Source organism: Oncorhynchus keta, chromosome 15 (assembly GCF_023373465.1).
Source record: "Oncorhynchus keta strain PuntledgeMale-10-30-2019 chromosome 15, Oket_V2, whole genome shotgun sequence".
NCBI classification, from domain to species: Eukaryota; Metazoa; Chordata; class Actinopteri; order Salmoniformes; family Salmonidae; genus Oncorhynchus; species Oncorhynchus keta.
The window spans coordinates 6370305-6396731 of NC_068435.1; the positions used below are offsets into that span (position 1 = coordinate 6370305).

Here is a 26427-nt window from a genome sequence, read left to right on the forward strand (position 1 = left end):
GCTATATACAGGGTATTACTGTACAGAGTCAATGTGGAGGCTATATACAGGGTATTACTGTACAGAGTCAATGTGGAGGCTATATACAGGGTATTACTGTACAGAGTCAATGTGGAGGCTATATACAGGGTATTACTGTACAGAGTCAATGTGGAGGCTATATACAGGGTATTACTGTACAGAGTCAATGTGGAGGCTATATACAGGGTATTACTGTACAGAGTCAATGTGGAGGCTATATACAGGGTATTACTGTACAGAGTCAATGTGGAGGCTATATACAGGGTATTACTGTACAGAGTCAATGTGGAGGCTATATACAGGGTATTACTGTACAGAGTCAATGTGGAGGCTATATACAGGGTATTACTGTACAGAGTCAATGTGGAGGCTATATACAGGGTATTACTGTACAGAGTCAATGTGGAGGCTATATACAGGGTATTACTGTACAGAGTCAATGTGGAGGCTATATACAGGGTATTACTGTACAGAGTCAATGTGGAGGCTATATACAGGGTATTACTGTACAGAGTCAATGTGGAGGCTATATACAGGGTATTACTGTACAGAGTCAATGTGGAGGCTATATACAGGGTATTACTGTACAGAGTCAATGTGGAGGCTATATACAGGGTATTACTGTACAGAGTCAATGTGGAGGCTATATACAGGGTATTACTGTACAGAGTCAATGTGGAGGCTATATACAGGGTATTACTGTACAGAGTCAATGTGGAGGCTATATACAGGGTATTACTGTACAGAGTCAATGTGGAGGCTATATACAGGGTATTACTGTACAGAGTCAATGTGGAGGCTATATACAGGGTATTACTGTACAGAGTCAATGTGGAGGCTATATACAGGGTATTACTGTACAGAGTCAATGTGGAGGCTATATACAGGGTATTACTGTACAGAGTCAATGTGGAGGCTATATACAGGGTATTACTGTACAGAGTCAATGTGGAGGCTATATACAGGGTATTACTGTACAGAGTCAATGTGGAGGCTATATACAGGGTATTACTGTACAGAGTCAATGTGGTACAGAGTCAATGTGGAGGCTATATACAGGGTATTACTGTACAGAGTCAATGTGGAGGCTATATACAGGGTATTACTGTACAGAGTCAATGTGGAGGCTATATACAGGGTATTACTGTACAGAGTCAATGTGGAGGCTATATACAGGGTATTACTGTACAGAGTCAATGTGGAGGCTATATACAGGGTATTACTGTACAGAGTCAATGTGGAGGCTATATACAGGGTATTACTGTACAGAGTCAATGTGGAGGCTATATACAGGGTATTACTGTACAGAGTCAATGTGGAGGCTATATACAGGGTATTACTGTACAGAGTCAATGTGGAGGCTATATACAGGGTATTACTGTACAGAGTCAATGTGGAGGCTATATACAGGGTATTACTGTACAGAGTCAATGTGGAGGCTATATACAGGGTATTACTGTACAGAGTCAATGTGGAGGCTATATACAGGGTATTACTGTACAGAGTCAATGTGGAGGCTATATACAGGGTATTACTGTACAGAGTCAATGTGGAGGCTATATACAGGGTATTACTGTACAGAGTCAATGTGGAGGCTATATACAGGGTATTACTGTACAGAGTCAATGTGGAGGCTATATACAGGGTATTACTGTACAGAGTCAATGTGGAGGCTATATACAGGGTATTACTGTACAGAGTCAATGTGGAGGCTATATACAGGGTATTACTGTACAGAGTCAATGTGGAGGCTATATACAGGGTATTACTGTACAGAGTCAATGTGGAGGCTATATACAGGGTATTACTGTACAGAGTCAATGTGGAGGCTATATACAGGGTATTACTGTACAGAGTCAATGTGGAGGCTATATACAGGGTATTACTGTACAGAGTCAATGTGGAGGCTATATACAGGGTATTACTGTACAGAGTCAATGTGGAGGCTATATACAGGGTATTACTGTACAGAGTCAATGTGGAGGCTATATACAGGGTATTACTGTACAGAGTCAATGTGGAGGCTATATACAGGGTATTACTGTACAGAGTCAATGTGGAGGCTATATACAGGGTATTACTGTACTGTACAGAGTCAATGTGGAGGCTATATACAGGGTATTACTGTACAGAGTCAATGTGGAGGCTATATACAGGGTATTACTGTACAGAGTCAATGTGGAGGCTATATACAGGGTATTACTGTACAGAGTCAATGTGGAGGCTATATACAGGGTATTACTGTACAGAGTCAATGTGGAGGCTATATACAGGGTATTACTGTACAGAGTCAATGTGGAGGCTATATACAGGGGGTACTGGTACAGAGTCAATGTGGAGGCTATATACAGGGGTACTGTACAGAGTCAATGTGGAGGTACAGGGGGTAGTCAATGTGGAGGCTATATACAGGGGTACCGGTACAGAGTCAATGTGGAGGCTATATACAGGGGGTACCGGTACAGAGTCAATGTGGAGGCTATATACAGGGGTACCGGTACAGAGTCAATGTGGAGGCTATATACAGGGGTACCGGTACAGAGTCAATGTGGAGGCTATATACAGGGGTCAATGTGGAGGCCGGTACAGAGTCAATGTGGAGACTATATACAGGGGTACCGGTACAGAGTCATTGTGGAGGCTATATACAGGGGGTACAGAGTCAATGTGGAGGCTATATACAGGGTGTACTGGTACAGAGTCAATGTGGAGGCTATATACAGGGGGTACCGGTACAGAGTCAATGTGGTGACTATATACAGGGGGTACCAGTACAGAGCCAATGTGGAGGCTATATACAGGGGGTACCAGTACAGAGTCATTGTGGAGGCTATATACAGGGGGTACCGGTACAGAGTCAATGTGGAGGCTATATACAGAGGGGGTACCGGTACAGAGTCAATGTGGGGGCTATATACAGGGTATTACGGTACAGAGTCAATGTGGAGGCTTTATACAGGGTTTTACGGTACAGAGTCAATGTGGAGGCTATATACAGTGTTTTACGGTGCTGATGAATACTGAGCTGTGGACTTAGGGAGGGGATAGGGAGTAGGGAGAGGTTAGGGAGTAGGGAGAGGTTAGGGAGGAGGGAGAGGTTAGGGAGTAGGGAGGGGTTAGGGAGTAGGGAGGGGTTAGGGAGAAGGAAGAGGTTAGGGAGTAGGGAGGGGTAAGGGAGTATGGAGGGGTTAGGGAGTAGGGAGGGGTTAGGGAGTAGAGAGAGGTTAGGGAGGAGGGAGAGGTTAGGGAGGAGGGAGAGGTTAGGGGGTAGGGAGGGGTTAGGGAGTAGGGAGAGGTTAGGGGGTAGGGAGGGGTTAGGGAGTAGGGAGAGGTTAGGGGGTAGGGAGGGGTTAGGGAGTAGGGAGGGGTTAGGGAGTAGGGAGAGGTTAGGGAGTAGGGAGGGGTTAGGGAGTTGGAAGAGGTTAGGGACTAGGGAGGGGTAAGGGAGTATGGAGGGGTTAGGGACGAGGGAGGGGTTAGGAAGTGGGGAGGGGTCATGGAGAAGGGAGTAGGGAGAGGTTAGGGGGTAGGGAGAGGTTAGGGAGGAGGGAGAGGTTAGGGAGGAGGGAGGGGTTAGGGAGTAGGGAGAGGTTAGGGAGGAGGGAGAGGTTAGGGAGTAGGGAGAGGTTAGGGAGTAGGGAGAGGTTAGGGAGTAGGGAGGTGTTAGGGAGAAGGGGGGGTTAGGGAGATGTTAGGGAGTAGGGAGGGGTTACGGAGTAGGAAGAGGTTAGGGAGTATGGAGAAGTAAGGGAGTAGGGAGGGGTTAAGGAGGGGTTAGGGAGTAGGGAGGGGTTAGGGAGTAGGAAGAGGTTAGGGACTAGGGAGGGGTAAGGGAGTATGGAGGGGTTAGGGACGAGGGAGGGGTTAGGGAGTGGGTTAGGGAGTAGGGAGGGGTCATGGAGAAGGGAGTATGCAGGGGTTAGGGAGTATGGAGGGGTTAGGGAGTAGGGAGGGGATAGGGAGTAGGGAGGGGTTAGGGAGAAGGGAGGGGTTAGGGAGTAGGGAGGGGTTAGGAAGGAGGGAGAGGTTAGGGAGTAGGGAGGGGTTAGGGAGAAGGGGGGGTTAGGGGGTAGGGAGGGGTTAGGAAGGAGGGAGAGGTTAGGGAGTAGGGAGGGGTTAGGAAGGAGGGAGAGGTTAGGGAGTAGGGAGGGGTTAGGGAGAAGGGGGGGTTAGGGAGTAGGGAGGGGTTAGGAAGGAGGGAGAGGTTAGGGAGTAGGGAGGGGTTAGGGAGAAGGGAGGGTTAGGGAGTAGGGAGGGGTTAGGAAGGAGGGAGAGGTTAGGGAGTAGGGAGGGGTTAGGAAGGAGGGAGAGGTTAGGGAGTAGGGAGGGGTTAGGGAGAAGGGGGGGTTAGGGAGTAGGGAGGGGTTAGGAAGGAGGGAGAGGTTAGGGAGTAGGGAGGGGTTAGGGAGAAGGGAGGGTTAGGGAGTAGGGAGGGGTTAGGAAGGAGGGAGAGGTTAGGGAGTAGGGAGGGGTTAGGGAGAAGGGGGGGTTAGGGGAGATGTTAGGGAGAGGTTAGGGTGTAGGGAGAGGTTAGGAAGGAGGGAGAGGTTAGGGAGTAGGGAGGGGTTAGGGAGTAGGGAGGGGTTAGGGAGTAGGGAGGGGTTAGGGAGTAGGGAGGGGTTAGGGAGTTGGAAGATGTTAGGGACTAGGGAGGGGTAAGGGAGTATGGAGGGGTTAGGGAGTAGGGAGGGGTCATGGAGAAGGGAGTAGGGAGAGGTTAGGGAGGAGGGAGAGGTTAGGGAGTAGGGAGGGAGTAGGGAGGGGTTAGGGAGTAGGAAGATGTTAGGGAGTAAGGAGGGGTAAGGGAGTATGGAAGGGTTAGGGAGTAGGGAGGGGTTAGGGAGTAGGAAGAGGTTAGGGAGTACGGCGGGGTTAGGGTGTAGGGAGGTGTTAGGGAGTAGGGAGGGGTTAGGGAGTAGGGTGGGGTCAGGGAGAAGGGAGGGGTTAGGGTGTAGGGAGGTGTTAGGGAGTAGGGAGGGGTTAGGGAGTAGGGAGGGGTTAGGGAGTAGGGAGGGGTTAGGGAGTAGGGAGGGGTTAGGGAGTAGGAAGAGGTTAGGGAGCAGGGAGAGGTTAGGGAGGGGTTAGGGTGTAGGGGGTTAGGGAGTAGGGAGGGGTTAGGGAGTAGGGAGGGGTTAGGGTGTAGGGGGGTTAGGGTGTAGGGAGGTGTTAGGGAGTAGGGAGGGGTTAGGGAGTAGGGAGGGGTTAGGGAGTAGGAAGAGTTTAGGGAGTAGGGAGGGGTAAGGGAGTATGGAGGGCTTAGGGAGTAGGGAGAGGTTAGGGAGAGGTTAGGGAGTAGGGAGAGGTTAGGGGGTTGGGAGAGGTTAGGGGGTAGGGAGAGGTTAGGGAGGGGTTAGGGAGTAGGGAGTAGTTAGGGGGTAGGGAGATGTTAGGGAGGGGTTAGGGAGTAGGGAGAGGTTAGGGAGAGGTTAGGGAGAGGTTAGGGAGTAGGGAGTAGTTAGGGGGTAGGGAGATGTTAGGGAGGGGTTAGGGAGTAGGGGGGGGTTAGGGAGTAGGGAGAGGTTAGGGGGTAGGGAGAGGTTAGGGAGTAGGGAGAGGTTAGGGAGTAGGGAGGGGTTAGGGAGTAGGGAGGGGTTAGGGAGTAGTGAGAGGTTAGGGAGTAGGGAGGGGTTAGGGAGTTGGGGGGTTGGGGAGTAGGGAGGGGTTAGGGAGTAGGGAGGGGGTAGGGAGTAGGGAGAGGTTAGGGAGAAGGGAGTATGGAGGGGTTAGGGAGTAGGGAGGGGTTGGGGAGTAGGGAGGGGTTAGGGAGTAGGGAGAGGTTAGGGAGTAGGGGGGGGTTAGGGAGTAGGGAGGGGTTAGGGAGTAGGGATTAGGGAGGGGTTAGGGAGTAGGGAGGGTTTAGGGAGTAGGGAGTAGGGAGGGGTTAGGGAGTAGGGAGGGGTTAGGGAGTAGGGAGGGGTTAGGGAGTAGGGAGAGGTTAGGGAGTAGGGAGGTGTTAGGGAGTAGGGAGGGGGTTAGGGAGGGGGTTAGGGAGTAGGGAGGTGTTAGGGAGTAGGGAGGGGTTAGGGAGGGGTTAGGGAGTAGGGAGAGGTTAGGGAGTAGGGAGGTGTTAGGGAGTATGGAGGGGGTTAGGGAGTAGGGGGGTTAGGGGAGTAGGGAGAGGTTAGGGAGTAGGGAGGGAGGTTAGGGAGTAGGGAGAGGTTAGGGAGTAGGGGGGTTAGGGAGTAGGGGGGTTAGGGGTAGGGGGGGAGGGGTTAGGGAGGGGTTAGGGAGTAGGGGGGTTAGGGAGTAGGGAGGGGTTAGGGAGTAGGGAGAGGTTAGGGAGTAGGAGATGTTAGGGAGTAGGGGGGTTAGGGAGTAGGGGGGTTAGGGAGGGGTTAGGGAGTAGGGGGGGTTAGGGAGTAGGGAGGGTTAGGGAGTAGGGAGGGGTTAGGGAGTAGGGAGAGGTTAGGGAGTAGGGAGGGGTTAGGGGGTAGGGAGGGAGGTTAGGGAGTATGGAGAGGTTAGGGTGTAGGGAGGGGTTAGGGAGTAGGGAGGGAGTAGGGAGGGGTTAGGGAGGGAGGGAGGAGTATGGAGAGGTTAGGGGGAGTTATGGAGAGGTTTGGGTGTAGGGAGAGGTTAGGGAGTATGGAGAGGTTAGGGAGTATGGAGAGGTTTGGGTGTAGGGAGAGGTTAAAGTGTAGGGAGAGGTTAAAGTGTAGGGAGGGGTTAGGGAGTAGGGAGGGGTTAGGGAGGGGTTAGGGAGTATGGAGAGGTTTGGGTGTAGGGAGAGGTTAAAGTGTTGGGAGAGATGCGGAGTAATACTGTAACCCTGTAACACTGTAATTCTGATCTCAAGGCCATCAGACTGTTAAACAGCCATCACTAGCATAGAGAGGCTGCTGCCAACATACAGACTCAAATCACTGGCCACTTTTATTGATGGATTTAACAAAGATACTCACTCGTCACTTTAAATGACATCACTTTAATAATGCTTACATATCCTACATATCTCATATGTGTGTACTCCATACCATCTACTGCATCTTGTCTGTGCCACACTGCACAACATGTGTATGTGACCAATACAATTTGAGGTGATTTGATTTGACACTGTAACCCTGTAATACTGTCTACCATGTATCTATACATTTACTCAGACCACACACACACACACACACACACGCACGCACGCACGCACGCACGCACGCACGCACGCACACACACACACACACACACACACGCACACACACACACACACACACACACACACACACGCACACGCACACGCACACGCACACGCACACACACACACACACACACACACACACACACACACACACACACACGCACACGCACACGCACACGCACACGCACACCACACACACACACACACACACACACACACACACACACACACACACACACACACACACACACACACACACACACACACACACACACACACACACGAACACACCACAACACACACACACACACACACACACACACACACACACACACACACACACACGAACACACCACAACAAACACACACACACACACACCACAACACTCTCCACACCATCAACACACAGCATACCATCAACACACAGTACACCACTCAAATCCCAATCAAAGCAAGAATGTCCCACCCCTGCCATTGTCCTGGACCCCCCACTAAACCAAAGTCCACTATCAGCAGTGTGACATGTAAGAGAAAGTGTCCATGGTGCAGAATTTCTTAAACCCCTTCATTGTGGGGCCATTGTTATGTTGACCTCGTGATACCTCTCCTCTCCCTATTGGCCATATGTATCAGGTGATCAGCCTCTCCTCTCCCTATTGGCCATATATATCAGGCAATCCACATCTTTCCACTCTCACACTGTGGGTAAAACGTGGACAACAAACGGTGGACAAAATGTCGCAGTACTCAGGCAAGGTGAGTAGCTAGCTATCGAACCTGGAAGCTATACATACAGCTATACATACAGTATACAGCTATACATACAGTATACAGCTATACATACAGTATACAGCTATACATACAGTATAGAGCTATACATACAGTATAGAGCTATACATACAGTATACAGCTAAACATACAGTATACAGCTATACATACAGTATACAGCTATACATACAGCATACAGCTAAACATACAGTATACAGCTATACATACAGTATACAGCTATACATACAGTATACAGCTATACATACAGTATACAGCTATACATACAGTATACAACTATACATACAGCTATACATACAGTATACAGCTAAACATACAGTATACAGCTATACATACAGTATAGAGCTAAACATACAGTATAGAGCTAAACATACAGTATACAACGATACATACAGTATACAGCTATACATACAGTATACAGCTATACATACAGTATACAGCTATACATACAGTATACAGCATACAGCTATACATACAGTATACAGCTATACATACAGTATACAGCTATACATACAGTATAGAGCTAAACATACAGTATACAACTATACATACAGTATAGAGCTAAACATACAGTATACAGTATACAGCTATACATACATTATAGAGCTAAACATACAGTATACAACTATACATACAGTATACAACTATACATACAGCTATACATACAGTATACAGCTAAACATACAGTATACAGCTAAACATACAGTATACAGCTATACATACAGTATACAGCTATACATACAGTATACAGCATACAGCTATACATACAGTATACAGCTATACATACAGTATACAGCTATACATACAGTATACAGCTAAACATACAGTATACAGCTATACATACAGTATACAGCTATACATACAGTATACAGCATACAGCTATACATACAGTATACAGCTATACATACAGTATACAGCTATACATACAGTATAGAGCTAAACATACAGTATACAACTATACATACAGTATACAGCTATACATACAGTATACAGCATACAGCTATACATACAGTATACAGCTATACATACAGTATACAGCTATACATACAGTATACAGCTAAACATACAGTATACAGCTATACATACAGTATAGAGCTAAACATACAGTATACAACTATACATACAGTATCGAGCTATACATACAGCTATACATACAGTATAGAGCTAAACATACAGTATACGACATACAGTATACAACTATACATACAGCTAAACATACAGTATACAGCTATACATACAGTATACAGCTATACATACAGTATACAGCTATACATACAGTATACAGCTAAACATACAGTATACAGCTATACATACAGTATACAGCTATACATACAGCATACAGCTAAACATACAGTATACAGCTATACATACAGTATACAGCTATACATACAGTATACAGCTATACATACAGTATACAGCTAAACATACAGTATACAGCTATACATACAGTATACAGCTATACATACAGTATACAGCTAAACATACAGTATAGAGCTATACATACAGCATACAGCTAAACATACAGTATACAGCTATACATACAGTATACAGCTATACATACAGTATACAGCTAAACATACAGTATAGAGCTATACATACAGCATACAGCTAAACATACAGTATACAGCTAAACATACAGTATACAGCTATACATACAGTATACAGCTATACATACAGTATACAGCTATACATACAGCATACAGCTAAACATACAGTATACAGCTATACATACAGTATACAGCTATACATACAGTATACAGCTATACATACAGTATACAGCTATACATACAGTATACAACTATACATACAGCTATACATACAGTATACAGCTAAACATACAGTATACAGCTATACATACAGTATAGAGCTAAACATACAGTATAGAGCTAAACATACAGTATACAACGATACATACAGTATACAGCTATACATACAGTATACAGCTATACATACAGTATACAGCTATACATACAGTATAGAGCTAAACATACAGTATACAACTATACATACAGTATACAGCTATACATACAGTATACAGCTATACATACAGTATAGAGCTATACATACAGTATACAGCTATACATACAGTATACAGCTATACATACAGTATACAGCTATACATACAGTATACAACTATATTTATACATACAGTATACAGCTATACAAACAGTATACAGCTATACATACAGTATACAGTATACAGCTATACATACATTATAGAGCTAAACATACAGTATACAACTATACATACAGTATAGAGCTAAACATACAGTATACAGTATACAGCTATACATACATTATAGAGCTAAACATACAGTATACAACTATACATACAGTATACAACTATACATACAGCTATACATACAGTATACAGCTAAACATACAGTATACAGCTAAACATACAGTATACAGCTATACATACAGTATACAGCTATACATACAGTATACAGCTAAACATACAGTATACAGCTAAACATACAGTATACAGCTATACATACAGTATACAGCTATATATACAGTATACAGCATACAGCTATACATACAGCATACAGCTATACATACAGTATACAGCTAAACATACAGTATACAGCTAAACATACAGTATACAGCTATACATACAGTATAGAGCTATACATACAGTATACAACTATACATACAGCTAAACATACAGTATACAGCTATACATACAGCATACAGCTATACATACAGTATACAGCTATACATACAGTATACAGCTAAACATACAGTATACAGCTATACATACAGTATAGAGCTAAACATACAGTATACAACTATACATACAGTATACAGCTATACATACAGTATACAGCTATACATACAGTATACAACTATACATACAGCTAAACATACAGTATACAGCTATACATACAGTATACAGCTATGCGTACAGTATACAGCATACAGCTATACATACAGTTTACAACTATACATACAGCTAAACATACAGTATACAGCTATACATACAGTATACAGCTATACATACAGTATACAACTATACATACAGCTAAACATACAGTATACAGCTATACATACAGCATACAGCTATACATACAGTATACAACTATACATACAGCTAAACATATAGTATACAGCTATACATACAGTATACAGCAAACAGCTATACATACAGTATACAACTATACATACAGCTAAACATACAGTATACAGCTATACATACAGTATAGAGCTAAACATACAGTATACAACTATACATACAGCTAAACATACAGTATACAGCTATACATACAGTATACAGCTATACATACAGTATACAGCTAAACATACAGTATACAGCTATACATACAGTATACAGCTATACATACAGTATAGAGCTAAAAATACAGTATACAACTATACATACAGCTAAACATACAGTATACAGCTATACATACAGTATACAGCTATACATACAGTATAGAGCTATACATACAGTATACAACTATACATACAGCTATACATACAGTATACAGCTATACATACAGTATAGAGCTAAACATACAGTATACAACTATACATACAGCTAAACATACAGTATACAGCTAAACATACAGTATACAGCTAAACATACAGTATACAACTATACATACAGCTAAACAAACAGTATACAGCTATACATACAGTATACAGCTATACATACAGTATAGAGCTAAACATACAGTATACAGCTAAACATACAGTATACAGCTATACATACAGTATACAGCTATACATACAGTATAGAGCTAAACATACAGTATACAGCTATACATACAGTATACAGCTATACATACAGTATACAGCTAAACATACAGTATACAGCTATACATACAGTATACAGCTATACATACAGCTATACATACAGTATACAGCTAAACATACAGTATACAGCTATACATACAGTATAGAGCTAAACATACAGAATACAACTATACATACAGCTAAACATACAGTATACAGCTAAACATACAGTATACAACTATACATACAGTATACAACTATACATACAGTATACAGCTATACATACAGTATACAGCTATACATACAGTATACAGCTAAACATACAGTATACAGCTATACATACAGTATACAGCTATACATACAGTATACAGCTATACATACAGTATACAACTATACATACAGTATACAACTATACATACAACTATACAGTTTCCTGAGGAATTATTGTTTCTGGTGAGTTCTTTTTATGACTGCGTCTGTGTGTTCTTTTCATACTTCAGTGTGTTTATAGAAGTTGGTACCAAGATATTTATACTCATCCACAATGTCTACCTCCTCACCTTGGATGATCACCTAATCCATCCTGAAGTCCACAAGCATTTCTTTCATCTTGGAGACATTATTATTATATATTATTCAACTCCAGCACCGTACAGTCACACCAGTCAATGAAGTCCTGGAGGGCTGGGACATGGACCTACTCAGACCCTGAGAGGTGTCAGAGGAGGGCTGGGACATGGTCCTACTCAGACCCTGAGAGGTGTCAGAGGAGGGCTGGGACATGGACCTACTCAGACCCTGAGAGGTGTCAGAGGAGGGCTGGGACATGGACCTACTCAGACCCTGAGAGGTGTCAGAGGAGGGCTGGGACATGGTCCTACTCAGACCCTGAGAGAAGTCAGAGGAGGGCTGGGACATGGACCTACATACAGACCCTGAGAGGTGTCAGAGGAGGGCTGGGACATGGACCTACTCAGACCCTGAGAGGTGTCAGAGGAGGGCTGGGACATACCTACTACAGACCCTGAGAGGTGTCAGAGGAGGGCTGGGACATGGACCTACTCAGACCCTGAGAGGTGTCAGAGGAGGGCTGGGACATGGACCTATCAGACCCTGAGAGTGTCAGAGGAGGGCTGGGTGTCATGGACCTACAGACCCTGAGAGGTGTCAAAGAAGGGCTGGGACATGGACCTACTACAGACCCTGAGAGGTGTCAGAGGAGGGCTGGGACATGGTCCTACTCAGACTATGAGAGGTGTCAGAGGAGGGCTGGGACATGTACCTACAACTCAGACCCTGAGAGGTGTCAGAGGAGGGCTGGGACATGGTCCTACTCAGACCCTGAGAGGTGTCAGAGGAGGGCTGGGACATACAGTATCAGACCCTGAGAGGTGTCAGAGGAGGGCTGGGACATGGTCCTACTCAGACTGATGACAGACATGGTCAAGAGTCAGAGGAGGTCTGGGACATACAGTGGGACATCCTACTCAGACCCTGAGAGGTGTCAGAGGAGGGCTGGGACATGGACCAACTCAGACAAAGAGTGTCAGAGGAGGTCTGGGAGTATACCTACTCAGACCCTGAGAGGAGTCAGAGGAGGTCTGGGACATGGTCCTACTCAGACCCTGAGAGGTGTCAGAGGAGGGCTGGGACATGGACCTACTCAGACCCTGAGAGGTGTCAGAGGAGGTCTGGGACATGGTCCTACTCAGACCCTGAGAGGTGTCAGAGGAGGGCTGGGACATGGACCTACTCAGACCCTGAGAGGTGTCAGAGGAGGTCTGGGAGATGGTCCTACTCAGACCCTGAGAGGAGTCAGAGGAGGTCTGGGACATGGACCTACTCAGACCCTGAGAGGTGTCAGAGGAGGTCTGGGACATGGTCCTACTCAGACCCTGAGAGGAGTCAGAGGAGGTCTGGGACATGGTCCTACTCAGACCCTGAGAGGTGTCAGAGGAGGGCTGGGACATGGTCCTACTCAGACCCTGAGAGGTGTCAGAGGAGGGCTGGGACATGGACCTACTCAGACCCTGAGAGGTGTCAGAGGAGGGCTGGGACATGGTCCTACTCAGACCCTGAGAGGTGTCAGAGGAGGGCTGGGACATGGTCAGACCCTGAGAGGTGTCAGAGGAGGGCTGGGACATGGTCAGACCCTGAGAGGAGTCAGAGGAGGGCTGGGACATGGACCTACTCAGACCCTGAGAGGTGTCAGAGGAGGGCTGGGACATGGACCTACTCAGACCCTGAGAGGTGTCAGAGGAGGGCTGGGACATGGTCCTACTCAGACCCTGAGAGGTGTCAGAGGAGGGCTGGGACATGGACCTACTCAGACCCTGAGAGGTGTCAGAGGAGGGCTGGGACATGGTCAGACCCTGAGAGGAGTCAGAGGAGGGCTGGGACATGGTCCTACTCAGACCTGAGAGGTGTCAGAGGAGGGCTGGGACATGGACCTACTCAGACCCTGAGAGGTGTCAGAGGAGGGCTGGGACATGGACCTACTCAGACCCTGAGAGGTGTCAGAGGAGGGCTGGGACATGGTCAGACCCTGAGAGGTGTCAGAGGAGGGCTGGGACATGGTCCTACTCAGACCCTGACAGGTGTCAGAGGAGGGCTGGGACATGGTCCTACTCAGACCCTGAGAGGTGTCAGAGGAGGGCTGGGACATGGACCTACTCAGACCCTGAGAGGTGTCAGAGGAGGGCTGGGACATGGTCCTACTCAGACCCTGAGAGGAGTCAGAGGAGGGCTGGGACATGGTCAGACCCTGAGAGGTGTCAGAGGAGGGCTGGGACATGGTCCTACTCAGACCCTGAGAGGTGTCAGAGGAGGGCTGGGACATGGTCCTACTCAGACCCTGAGAGGTGTCAGAGGAGGGCTGTGACATGGTCAGACCCTGAGAGGTGTCAGAGGAGGGCTGGGACATGGTCCTACTCAGACCCTGAGAGGTGTCAGAGGAGGGCTGGGACATGGTCAGACCCTGAGAGGTGTCAGAGGAGGGCTGGGACATGGTCCTACTCAGACCCTGAGAGGAGTCAGAGGAGGGCTGGGACATGGTCAGACCCTGAGAGGTGTCAGAGGAGGGCTGGGACATGGTCAGACCCTGAGAGGTGTCAGTGGTGCAATAGCCCTCAAAGCCCTGTGGGCATTGAGAGAGCGAGGCTTGTCCTTCTTGGGAACAGGGATAATGGTGGATGTTTTCCTTGGCAGTGGGACCAGACCAGGCTCCAGCAAAGACTGGAACAGGTGGATTAGAACCTCACTGAGCTGCTCAGCACAGTACCTGCCGGTCCTGCCGGTCCTGCCGGTCCTGCCATCAGGTACCATCCAGTCCCCGGGCTTTGTTGATTGGTGTCGATTTAAGCAGTTTCATAACATCATTTGCTTGAGGGGTGAGTGTGTCACATGATGTGAAACTGCTTGACCTCCACCGAGCTGTATGTATAGCTGTCATCATAGTGGTCTCTGATTGGTGGTCATCAGTTGGTGTGTCATCACAGTGGTCTCTGACTGGTGGTCATCAGTTGGTGTGTCATCACAGTGGTCTCTGACTGGTGGTCATCAGTTGGTGTGTCATCATAGTGGTCTCTGATTGGTGGTCATCAGTTGGTGTGTTATCATAGTGGTCTCTGATTGGTGGTCAACAGTTGGTGTGTCATCATAGTGGTCTCTGATTGGTGGTCATCAGTTGGTGTGTCATCATAGTGGTCTCTGATTGGTGGTCATCAGTTGGTGTGTCATCACAGTGGTCTCTGATTGGTGGTCAACAGTTGGTGTGTCATCATAGTGGTCTCTGATTGGTGGTCATCAGTTGGTGTGTCATCACAGTGGTCTCTGATTGGTGGTCATCAGTTGGTGTGTCATCATAGTGGTCTCTGATTTGGTCATCAGTGGTGTGTTATCATAGTGGTCTCTGATTGGTGGAAAACAGTTGTGTGTCATCACAGTGGTCTCTGATTGGTGGTCATCAGTTGGTGTGTCATCATAGTGGTCTCTGATTGGTGGTCATCAGTTGGTGTGTCATCACAGTGGTCTCTGATTGGTGGTCAACAGTTGGTGTGTCATCATAGTGGTCTCTGATTGGTGGTCATCAGTTGGTGTGTCATCATAGTGGTCTCTGATTGGTGGTCAACAGTTGGTGTGTCATCACAGTGGCCTCTGATTGGTGGTCAACAGTTGGTGTGTCATCATAGTGGTCTCTGATTGGTGGTCATCAGTTGGTGTGTTATCATAGTGGTCTCTGATTGGTGGTCATCAGTTGGTGTGTCATCACAGTGGTCTCTGATTGGTAGCCAGACTCGCTCAGGCGGAAGAAACTTAAACTTAGAATTTCATTGAGAAACCAGTCAAAATGGAGAAAAACATTCGTAAACATATTTTCTGAATTTAAAAGTAATCCAAGAAGTAATCATCTAGTTTTTTCAAAAGTATCGGTAATCTGATTACAATATTTTTTACTGGTAACGTAACTAATTACAATTACAATTGGTTTGTAGTCAGTTACTCCCCAACACTGTTGACTCTTAACCCACAGGAGCATATTCATGTTGCTCTTTTCACACTACTGAGCCCAAACAAGTTGTAGGGCTGGGAAAACATTACTGGGCTGGCCTGCTTATGTATCCCCAATAGTTGCTGGACCCGGTCTGGCCTGCTTACGTATCCACAATAGTTGCTTGACCCGGTCTGGCCTGCTTACGTATCCCCAATAGTTGCTGGACCCGGTCTGGCCTGCTTACGTATCCCCAATAGTTGCTGGACCTGGGCTGGCCTGCTTATGTATCCCCAATAGTTGCTGGACCCGGTCTGGCCTCCTTACGTATCCCCAATTGTTGCTGGACCCGGTCTGGCCTGCTTACGTATCCACAATAGTTGCTGGACCCGGTCTGGCCTGCTTACGTATCCCCAATAGTTGCTGGACCCGGTCTGGCCTGCTTACGTATCCCCAATAGTTGCTGGACCCGGTCTGGCCTGCTTACGTATCCCCAATAGTTGCTGGACCCGGTCTGGCCTGCTTACGTATCCACAATAGTTGCTGGACCCGGTCTGGCCTGCTTACGTATCCCCAATAGTTGCTGGACCCGGTCTGGCCTGCTTACGTATCCCCAATAGTTGCTGGACCCGGTCTGGCCTGCTTACGTATCCCCAATAGTTGCTGGACCCGGTCTGGCCTGCTTACGTATCCCCAATAGTTGCTGGACCCGGTCTGGCCTGCTTACGTATCCACAATAGTTGCTGGACCCGGTCTGGCCTGCTTACGTATCCACAATAGTTGCTGGACCCGGTCTGGCCTGCTTACGTATCCCCAATAGTTGCTGGACCCGGTCTGGCCTGCTTACGTATCCCCAATAGTTGCTGGACCCGGTCTGGCCTGCTTACGTATCCCCAATAGTTGCTGGACCCGGTCTGGCCTGCTTAAGGTATCCCCAATAGTTGGTGGACCCGGTCTGGCCTGCTTACGTATCCCCAATAGTTGCTGGACTCGGGCTGAAAAATATACTACCTGAGCTAGCACAGTAGTTGTCAGAGTCTAGGTGATGTGGGCGGAGTCAGGCGCAGACCACAAAGATGAGTAATATCCTCCATCCTGTAGGTCAGACTCTATTTCTACCTCACCAAACTGTCCCGTGTTCTGTCCTCTGTGTCTGTATTCTACCCAGATCTGTTTCTACGAGGGGAAATGCTTCACGGGCAGGAAGCTGGAGATCTGCGGTGACTGTGACAACTTCCAGGACCGCGGATTCATGAACCGGGTCAACTCCATCCGCGTGGAGAGCGGAGCCTTCGTCTGCTTCGACCACCCCGACTTCAAGGGCCAGCAGTACATGCTGGAGCACGGAGATTACCCCGAGTTCCAGAGGTGGAACGCCCACAATGATCATATGGGCTCCTGCAGACCTATCAGGATGGTGAGGATTAAACGCTAACACTCGCGGTAAACCGATGCTGTGGAAACTGATGCCGCGGTAACGGACGCCGCGATAACCTATGCCTCCACGGTAACCTGTGGCTTTGTGAATACTGTAGGTTTTACGGTGCTCATATAGTCATTTTGTAATAAGCTTTGTATTTGCATAGTGACAGCTTTAGGTGGTTACTTCTTAACAGCGTTGTTACTATAGTTATTTCACACTAACATCATTGTAAGAGCTACTTGACGTGAGGGGTTAAAGTCAGAAGAGGACTAAAGCAGTAGAACAGTTTACGCCCCTCAACTCGCTTTAAAAAGACTGGCACTAGATACGTTATGTAACCCGACCAAGTCCAGCTGGAAAGTGTGACTGATGTGTAAAGGTAAATAGTCAAGCCAGCACACAATATTCAGGTGAATTGGCCACTCTAAAGTGTATCTTGGGCACACGCAGACAGACTGACTGACTGGTACATTACAATGTGAGATAGAGGAGACAGACAGACTGACTGACTGGTACATTACAATGTGAGATAGAGGAGACAGACAGACTGATTGACTGGTACATTACAATGTGAGATAGAGGAGACAGACTGACTGACTGACTGGTACATTACAATGTGAGATAGAGGAGACAGACAGACTGACTGACTGGTACATTACAATGTGAGATAGAGGAGACAGACAGACTGACTGACTGGTACATTACAATGTGACATAGAGGAGACAGACAGACTGACTGACTGGTACATTACAATGTGAGATAGAGGAGACAGACAGACTGACTGACTGGTACATTACAGACAGACTGACTGACTGGTACATTACAATGTGAGATAGAGGAGACAGACAGACTGACTGACTGGTACATTACAATGTGAGATAGAGGAGACAGACAGACTGACTGACTGGTACATTACAATGTGAGATAGAGGAGACAGACAGACTGACTGACTGGTACATTACAATGTGAGATAGAGGAGACAGACAGACTGACTGACTGGTACATTACAATGTGAGATAGAGGAGACAGACAGACTGACTGACTGGTACATTACAATGTGAGATAGAGGAGACAGACAGACTGACTGACTGACTGGTACATTACAATGTGAGATAGAGGAGACAGACAGACTGACTGGACTAGAGGAGACAGACAGACTGACTGACTGGTACATTACAATGTGAGATAGAGGAGACAGACAGACTGACTGACTGACTGGTACATTACAATGTGAGATAGAGGAGACAGACAGACTGACTGACTGGTACATTACAATGTGAGATAGAGGAGACAGACAGACTGACTGACTGGTACATTACAATGTGAGATAGAGGAGACAGACAGACTGACTGACTGGTACATTACAATGTGAGATAGAGGAGACAGACAGACTGACTGACTGGTACATTACAATGTGAGATAGAGGAGACAGACAGACTGACTGACTGGTACATTACAATGTGAGATAGAGGAGACAGATAGACTGACTGACTGTTGAGATGAGGGTTGTTGGAACTTCTCCTAAACTTGAAGTCACAGTGATGTAATTTCTGATTTTTCCTCCACCTCTCCACCTCCTCTTCCTCCTTTTCATCCTTCTCACCCCATTTCCTCCTTATCCTCCTTCTCCTCCACTCCACCCTCCTCCCCATCTCCTCCTCCCCTCTCCTCCTCCTCCTCCTCCTCCTCCTCCTCCTCCTCCTCCTCCTCCTCCTCCTCCTCCTCCATCATCCTCCACGTTCTCCTTCTCTCCCCATTTCCTCCTTTTCATCCCCTCCTCCTTCCCCTCCTCCTCTCCCCATCTCCTCCTCCTCCATCCCACCCTCCTCCCCATCTTCTCCTCCCCATCCTCCTCCTCCTCCACGTTCTCCTTCTCTCCCCATTTCCTCCTTTTCATCCCCTCCTCCTTCCCCTCCTCCTCTCCCCATCTTCTCCTCCTCCACTTCCTCCTTCTCCTCCCCATCTCCTCCCCCTTTCCTCCTCCTCCTTCTCCTCTTCATCCTCCTCCTACTCCTCCTCTTCATCCTCCTGCTCCTCCTCTTCATCCTCCTCCTCTTCTTCATCATCCTCCTCTTCATCATCATTGTCCTTTTCCTCCTTCTCCTCTTGCTCCTCCTTCTCATCCTCCTCTTCCTCCTCCTCCTCTTCCTCCTACTCCTCCTCTCCTCTTCCAGCATGGAGAACACTACAGGATGGAGTTGTTTGAGGGAGCTGACTTTGCTGACCAGTGTGTTGAGGTGTGTGATGACGTGCCCTTCCTGCAGGGACGCGGTCTGACCAAGAACTGCATCAACTCTCTGAAGGTCTACGGAGACGGAGCGTACGTATCTACTGAATCAACTGCTGTTGACATTTCAATTCAAGTCAATTCAAGTCAATTCAAGTCAATTCAAGTCAATTCAAGTCAATTCAATTCAAGTCAACTCCATTCAATTCATCAATGTATCTCTAGAACTCCTGTGAATTGTAGTTAGCTGTTTATAAGCACATCCATAAACATTTTATAAGCATACAGTAAACACTTTATACAGTAAATGATCTACAGTAAACACTTTATACAGTAAATTATCTACAGTAAACACTTTATACAGTAAATTATCTACAGTAAACACTTTATAAAGTAAATTATATAACGTGTTTACCGTAGATAATTTACTGTATAAAGTGTTTACCGTAGATAATTTACTTTATAAAGTGTTTACTGTAGATAATTTACTGTATAAAGTGTTTACTGTAGATAATTTACTGTATAAAGTGTTTACTGTAGATAATTTACTGTATAAAGTGTTTACTGTAGATAATTTACTGTATAAAGTGTTTACCGTAGCTAATTTACTGTATAAAGTGTTTACTGTAGATAATTTACTGTATAAAGTGTTTACCGTAGATAATTTACTGTATAAAGTGTTTACTGTAGATAATTTACTGTATAAAGTGTTTACCGTAGCTAATTTACTGTATAAAGTGTTTACTGTAGATCATTTACTGTATAAAGTGTTTACCGTAGATAATTTACTGTATAAAGTGTTTACCGTAGATAATTTACTGTATAAAGTGTTTACAGTAAATTAGCTACGGTAAACACTTTATACAGTAAATGAGCTATGGTAACTACATTATACAGTAAATGACCTACGGTAACTACATTATACAGTAAATGAGCTACGGTAACTACATTATGCAGTAAATGAGATACGGTAACTACTTTATACAGTAAATGAGCTACGGTAATTACATTATACAGTAAATGAGCTACGGTAAACACTTTATACAGTAAATGAGCTACGGTAACTACTTTATACAGTAAATGAGCTACGGTAATTACATTATACAGTAAATTAGCTACGGTAAACACTTTATACAGTAAATGAGCTATGGTAACTACATTATACAGTAAATGAGCTACGGTAACTACTTTATACAGTAAATGAGCTACGGTAATTACATTATACAGTAAATGAGCTACGGTAAACACTTTATACAGTAAATGAGCTACGGTAAACACTTTATACAGTAAATGAGCTACGGTAACTACATTATACAGTAAATTAACTACGGTAACTACATTATACAGTAAATGACCTACGGTAACTACATTATACAGTAAATTAGCAAAGGTAACTACATTACACAGTAAATTAGCTAGGGTAACTACATTATACAGTAAATTAGCTACGGTAACTACTTTATACAGTAAATTAGCTACGGTAACTACATTATACAGTAATCCCTAACATACAGTGTGACTGGAAATTGTAAAGACTTATATACTGTATATTCTCTTCTCTCCTCCCTTCTCCTCTCCTCCTCCTCCTCCTCCTCCTACCTTCTCCTCTCCTCCTCCTCCTCCTCCTCCTCCCCCTCTGCTCTCCTCCTCCTCTTCCTCCTCCCTTCTCCTCTCCTCCTCCTCCTCCTCCTCCTCCTCCTCCTCCCCCTCTTCTCTCCTCCCCCTCCTCCTCCTCCTCCCTTCTCCTCTCCCCCTCCTCCTCCCTTCTCCTCTCCTCCTCCTCCTCCTCCTACATTCTCCTCTCCTCCTCCTACCTTCCCCTCTCCTCATCCTCCTCCTCTTCCTCTTCTCCCCCCCCTTCGCCTCCTCATCCCCCTCTTCTCTCCCCCTCCTTCTCCTCTCCCTCCATAGCTGGGTGCTTTATGAGGAACCTAATTTCCGCGGCCGTATGTACATCGTGGAGAGAGGAGACTACTCTAGTCACGTGGAGTGGCAGGCCCAGAACCCCAACATCCAGTCCATCCGCAGGGTGGTCAACTACTTCTAAACCACGACCCCGTGACCTCTGACATTAGTCCGAGGGGTCAAACCTGGGATGTCAAACAGTAAAGGGGCACAACTTTACGGAAAACGTTCAGATGACATAGTTCTATTCGTGCCATTTGCATCTGTAACATTCTGACCGTGTCACCTCACTGAATGTGATGACATCCCAGGTTAGAGAATACATACATAAATCATACATACATGGATTACCAGGCGGAGGTGTAGTCAACAACGTTTACATCACAGGGCATGGAACTGTTTCTTTTATCTTCTAATCCAGTTGTTGTAAAATTATATAAAAAAGACAGAACCAGAAAATGATTTGCGTGTTTATTTTTCTACTGAAAACACTTTCCCCGTCTTCAGTGTTATTTCCATTTTTTACATGATGATACAAAGATCCTTATTTTCTATTATATATATATATATATATATATATATATATATATCTTTATGTTTAATCAACACACTCCATTCTTACTGGGCCATTTTCCCAGACAGAGATGAAGTCGTGGACTAAAACACACTTCTATGGTGGTATAAGTCGCTCTGGATAAGAGCGTCTGCGAAATGACTTAAATGTAAATGTAAATGGTATAAAGTCCTGGACTTAGTCTTAGTATGTGTTCGGGAAACCGGCCCTGATCCTTTACTGATCGTGGATCTACAGAAAACATATAACGGACAAATATATTATGACATGTTAGCACCACTATACTAGATCGACCTATCATAGCACCACTATACTAGATCGACCTATCATAGCACCACTATACTAGATCGACCTATCATAGCACCACTATACTAGATCTACCTATCATAGCACCACTATACTAGATCGACCTATCATAGCACCACTATACTAGATCTACCTATCATAGCACCACTATACTAGATCTACCTATCATAGCACCACTATACTAGATTGACCTATCATAGCACCACTATACTAGATCTACCTATCATAGCACCACTATACTAGATCGACCTATCATAACACCACTATACTAGATCGACCTATCATAGCACCACTATACTAGATCGACCTATCATAGAACCACTATACTAGATCGACCTATCATAGCACCACCATACTAGATCGACCTATCATAGCACCACTATACTAGATCGACCTATCATAGCACCACTATACTAGATCTACCTATCATAGCACCACCATATTAGATCGACCTATCATAGCACCACTATACTAGATCGACCTATCATAGCACCACTATACTAGATCGACCTATCATAGCACCACAATACTAGATCGACCTATCATAGCACCACTATACTAGATTGACCTATCATAGCACCACTATACTAGATCGACCTATCATAGCACCACTATACTAGATCGACCTATCATAGCACCACTATACTAGATCGACCTATCATAGCACCACTATACTAGATCGACCTATCATAGCACCACTATACTAGATCGACCTATCCTAGCACCACTATACTAGATCGACCTATCATAGCACCACTATACTAGATCGACCTATCATAGCACCACCATACTAGATCGACCTATCATAGCACCACTATACTAGATCGACCTATCATAGCACCACCATACTAGATCGACCTATCATAGCACCACCATACTAGATTGACCTATCATAGCACCACAAGACTAGATTGACCTATCATAGCACCACTATACTAGATCTACCTATCATAGCACCACTATACTAGATCCAACTATCATAGCACCACTATACTAGATCGACCTATCAGAGCACCACCATACTAGATCGACCTATCATAGCACCACTATACTAGATCTACCTATCATAGCATCACCATACTAGATCGACCTATCATAGCACCACCATACTAGATCAACCTATCATAGCACCACTATACTAGATCGACCTATCATAGCACCACCATACTAGATCGACCTATCATAGCACCACAATACTAGATCTACCTATCATAGCACCACTATACTAGATCGACCTATCATAGCACCACCATACTAGATCGATCTATAATAGCACCACTATACTAGATCGACCTATCATAGCACCACTATACTAGATCGACCTATCATAGCACCACTATACTAGATCGACCTATCATAGCACCACCATACTAGATCGACCTATCATAGCACCACCATACTAGATCGACCTATCATAGCACCACTATACTAGATCGACCTATCATAGCACCACTATACTAGATCGACCTATCATAGCACCACTATACTAGATCGACCTATCATAGCACCACCATACTAGATCGACCTATCATAGCACCACTATACTAGATCGACCTATCAGAGCACCACCATACTAGATCGACCTATCATAGCATCACCATACTAGATCGACCTATCATAGCACCACCATACTAGATCAACCTATCATAGCACCACTATACTAGATCGACCTATCATAGCACCACCATACTAGATCGACCTATCATAGCACCACAATACTAGATCTACCTATCATAGCACCACTATACTAGATCGACCTATCATAGCACCACTATACTAGATCGACCTATCATAGCACCACCATACTAGATCGACCTATCATAGCACCACTATACTAGATCGACCTATCATAGCACCACTATACTAGATCGACCTATCATAGCACCACTATACTAGATCGACCTATCATAGCACCACTATACTAGATCGACCTATCATAGCACCACTATACTAGATCGACCTATCATAGCACCACCATACTAGATCGACCTATCATAGCACCACTATACTAGATCGACCTATCATAGCACCACCATACTAGATCAACCTATCATAGCACCACCATACTAGATCGACCTATCATAGCACCACCATACTAGATCGACCTATCATAGCACCACAAGACTAGATCGACCTATCATAGCACCACAAGACTAGATCGACCTATCATAGCACCACTATACTAGATCGACCTATCATAGCACCACTATACTAGATCGACCTATCATAGCACCACTATACTAGATCGACCTATCATAGCACCACTATACTAGATCGACCTATCATAGCACCACTATACTAGATCGACCTATCATAGCACCACTATACTAGATCCAACTATCATAGCACCACCATACTAGATCGACCTATCATAGCACCACTATACTAGATCAACCTATCATAGCACCACTATACTAGATCGACCTATCATAGCACCACCATCCTAGATCGACCTATCATAGCACCACCATACTAGATCGACCTATCATAGCACCACAATACTAGATCGACCTATCATAGCACCACAATACTAGATCGACCTATCATAGCACCACCATACTAGATTGACCTATCATAGCGGCACCATACTAGATCGACTTACGCTGAATACAACAGGTGTAGATCTCACAGTGAAATGCTGAATACAACAGGTGTAGTAGACCTTACAGTGAAATGCTGAATACAACAGGTGTAGTAGACCTTACAGTGAAATGCTGAATACAACAGGTGTAGTAGACCTCACAGTGAAATGCTGAATACAACAGGTGTAGTAGACCTTACAGTGAAATGCTGAATACAACAGGTGTAGTAGACCTCACAGTGAAATGCTGAATACAACAGGTGTAGTAGACCTCACAGTGAAATGCTGAATACAACAGGTGTAGTATACCTTACAGTGAAATGCTGAATACAACAGGTGTAGGTAGACCTTACTGTGAAATGCTGAATACAACAGGTGTAGTATACCTTACATTGAAATGCTGAATACAACAGGTGTAGTAGACCTCACAGTGAAATGCTGAATACAACAGGTGTAGTAGACCTTACAGTGAAATGCTGAATACAACAGGTGTAGTAGACCTCACAGTGAAATGCTGAATACAACAGGTGTAGTAGACCTTACAGTGAAATGCTGAATACAACAGGTGTAGTAGACCTCACAGTGAAATGCTGAATACAACAGGTGTAGTAGACCTCACAGTGAAATGCTGAATACAACAGGTGTAGTAGACCTTACAGTGAAATGCTGAATACAACAGGTGTAGTAGACCTCACAGTGAAATGCTGAATACAACAGGTGTAGTAGACCTCACAGTGAAATGCTGAATACAACAGGTGTAGTAGACCTCACAGTGAAATACTGAATACAACAGGTGTAGTAGACCTCACAGTGAAATTGTACCTGTACATTTACCTATACATTGAATATAGGAGAAGTTCCACCATCACGTGACTTTATGGACAATGGTCTGCATGACAATAATAACATCAACACACTTAAACGGTTAATAATCAGTAACACACACACACACACACACACACACACACACACACACACACACACACACAGTGTAATGCTTTCTCGGTTGATGAATGGATTAACAGTATCATGTGTTGTAGGGTGATAGCTCAGGCCTTTCCCTAGTGTTCGTTTGATCCCAAAAGCGGGTTCTGAACAATTCTTACCAATTCAATTAATATAATATATGCCATTTAGCAGACGCTTTTATCCAAAGCGACTTACAGTCATGTGTGCATACATTCTACGTATGGGTGGTCCCGGGAATTGAACCCACTACCCTGGCGTTACAAGCGCCATGCTCTACCA

General features: G+C 45.3%; 1 protein-coding gene across 1 annotated transcript; it reads left to right on the plus strand.

Moving 5' to 3' along the window:
- The first annotated feature begins 7827 nt into the window (after positions 1-7827).
- LOC118383543 (gamma-crystallin N-B-like) lies at positions 7828-22177 on the plus strand. The gene is made up of 4 exons (XM_052464281.1): positions 7828-7906; positions 17332-17580; positions 19761-19906; positions 21725-22177. The coding sequence occupies exons 1-4, from the start codon at positions 7886-7888 to the stop codon at positions 21858-21860; spliced, it is 552 nt and encodes a 183-aa protein (XP_052320241.1). The 5' UTR covers positions 7828-7885; the 3' UTR covers positions 21861-22177.
- Positions 22178-26427: the final 4250 nt, after the last annotated feature.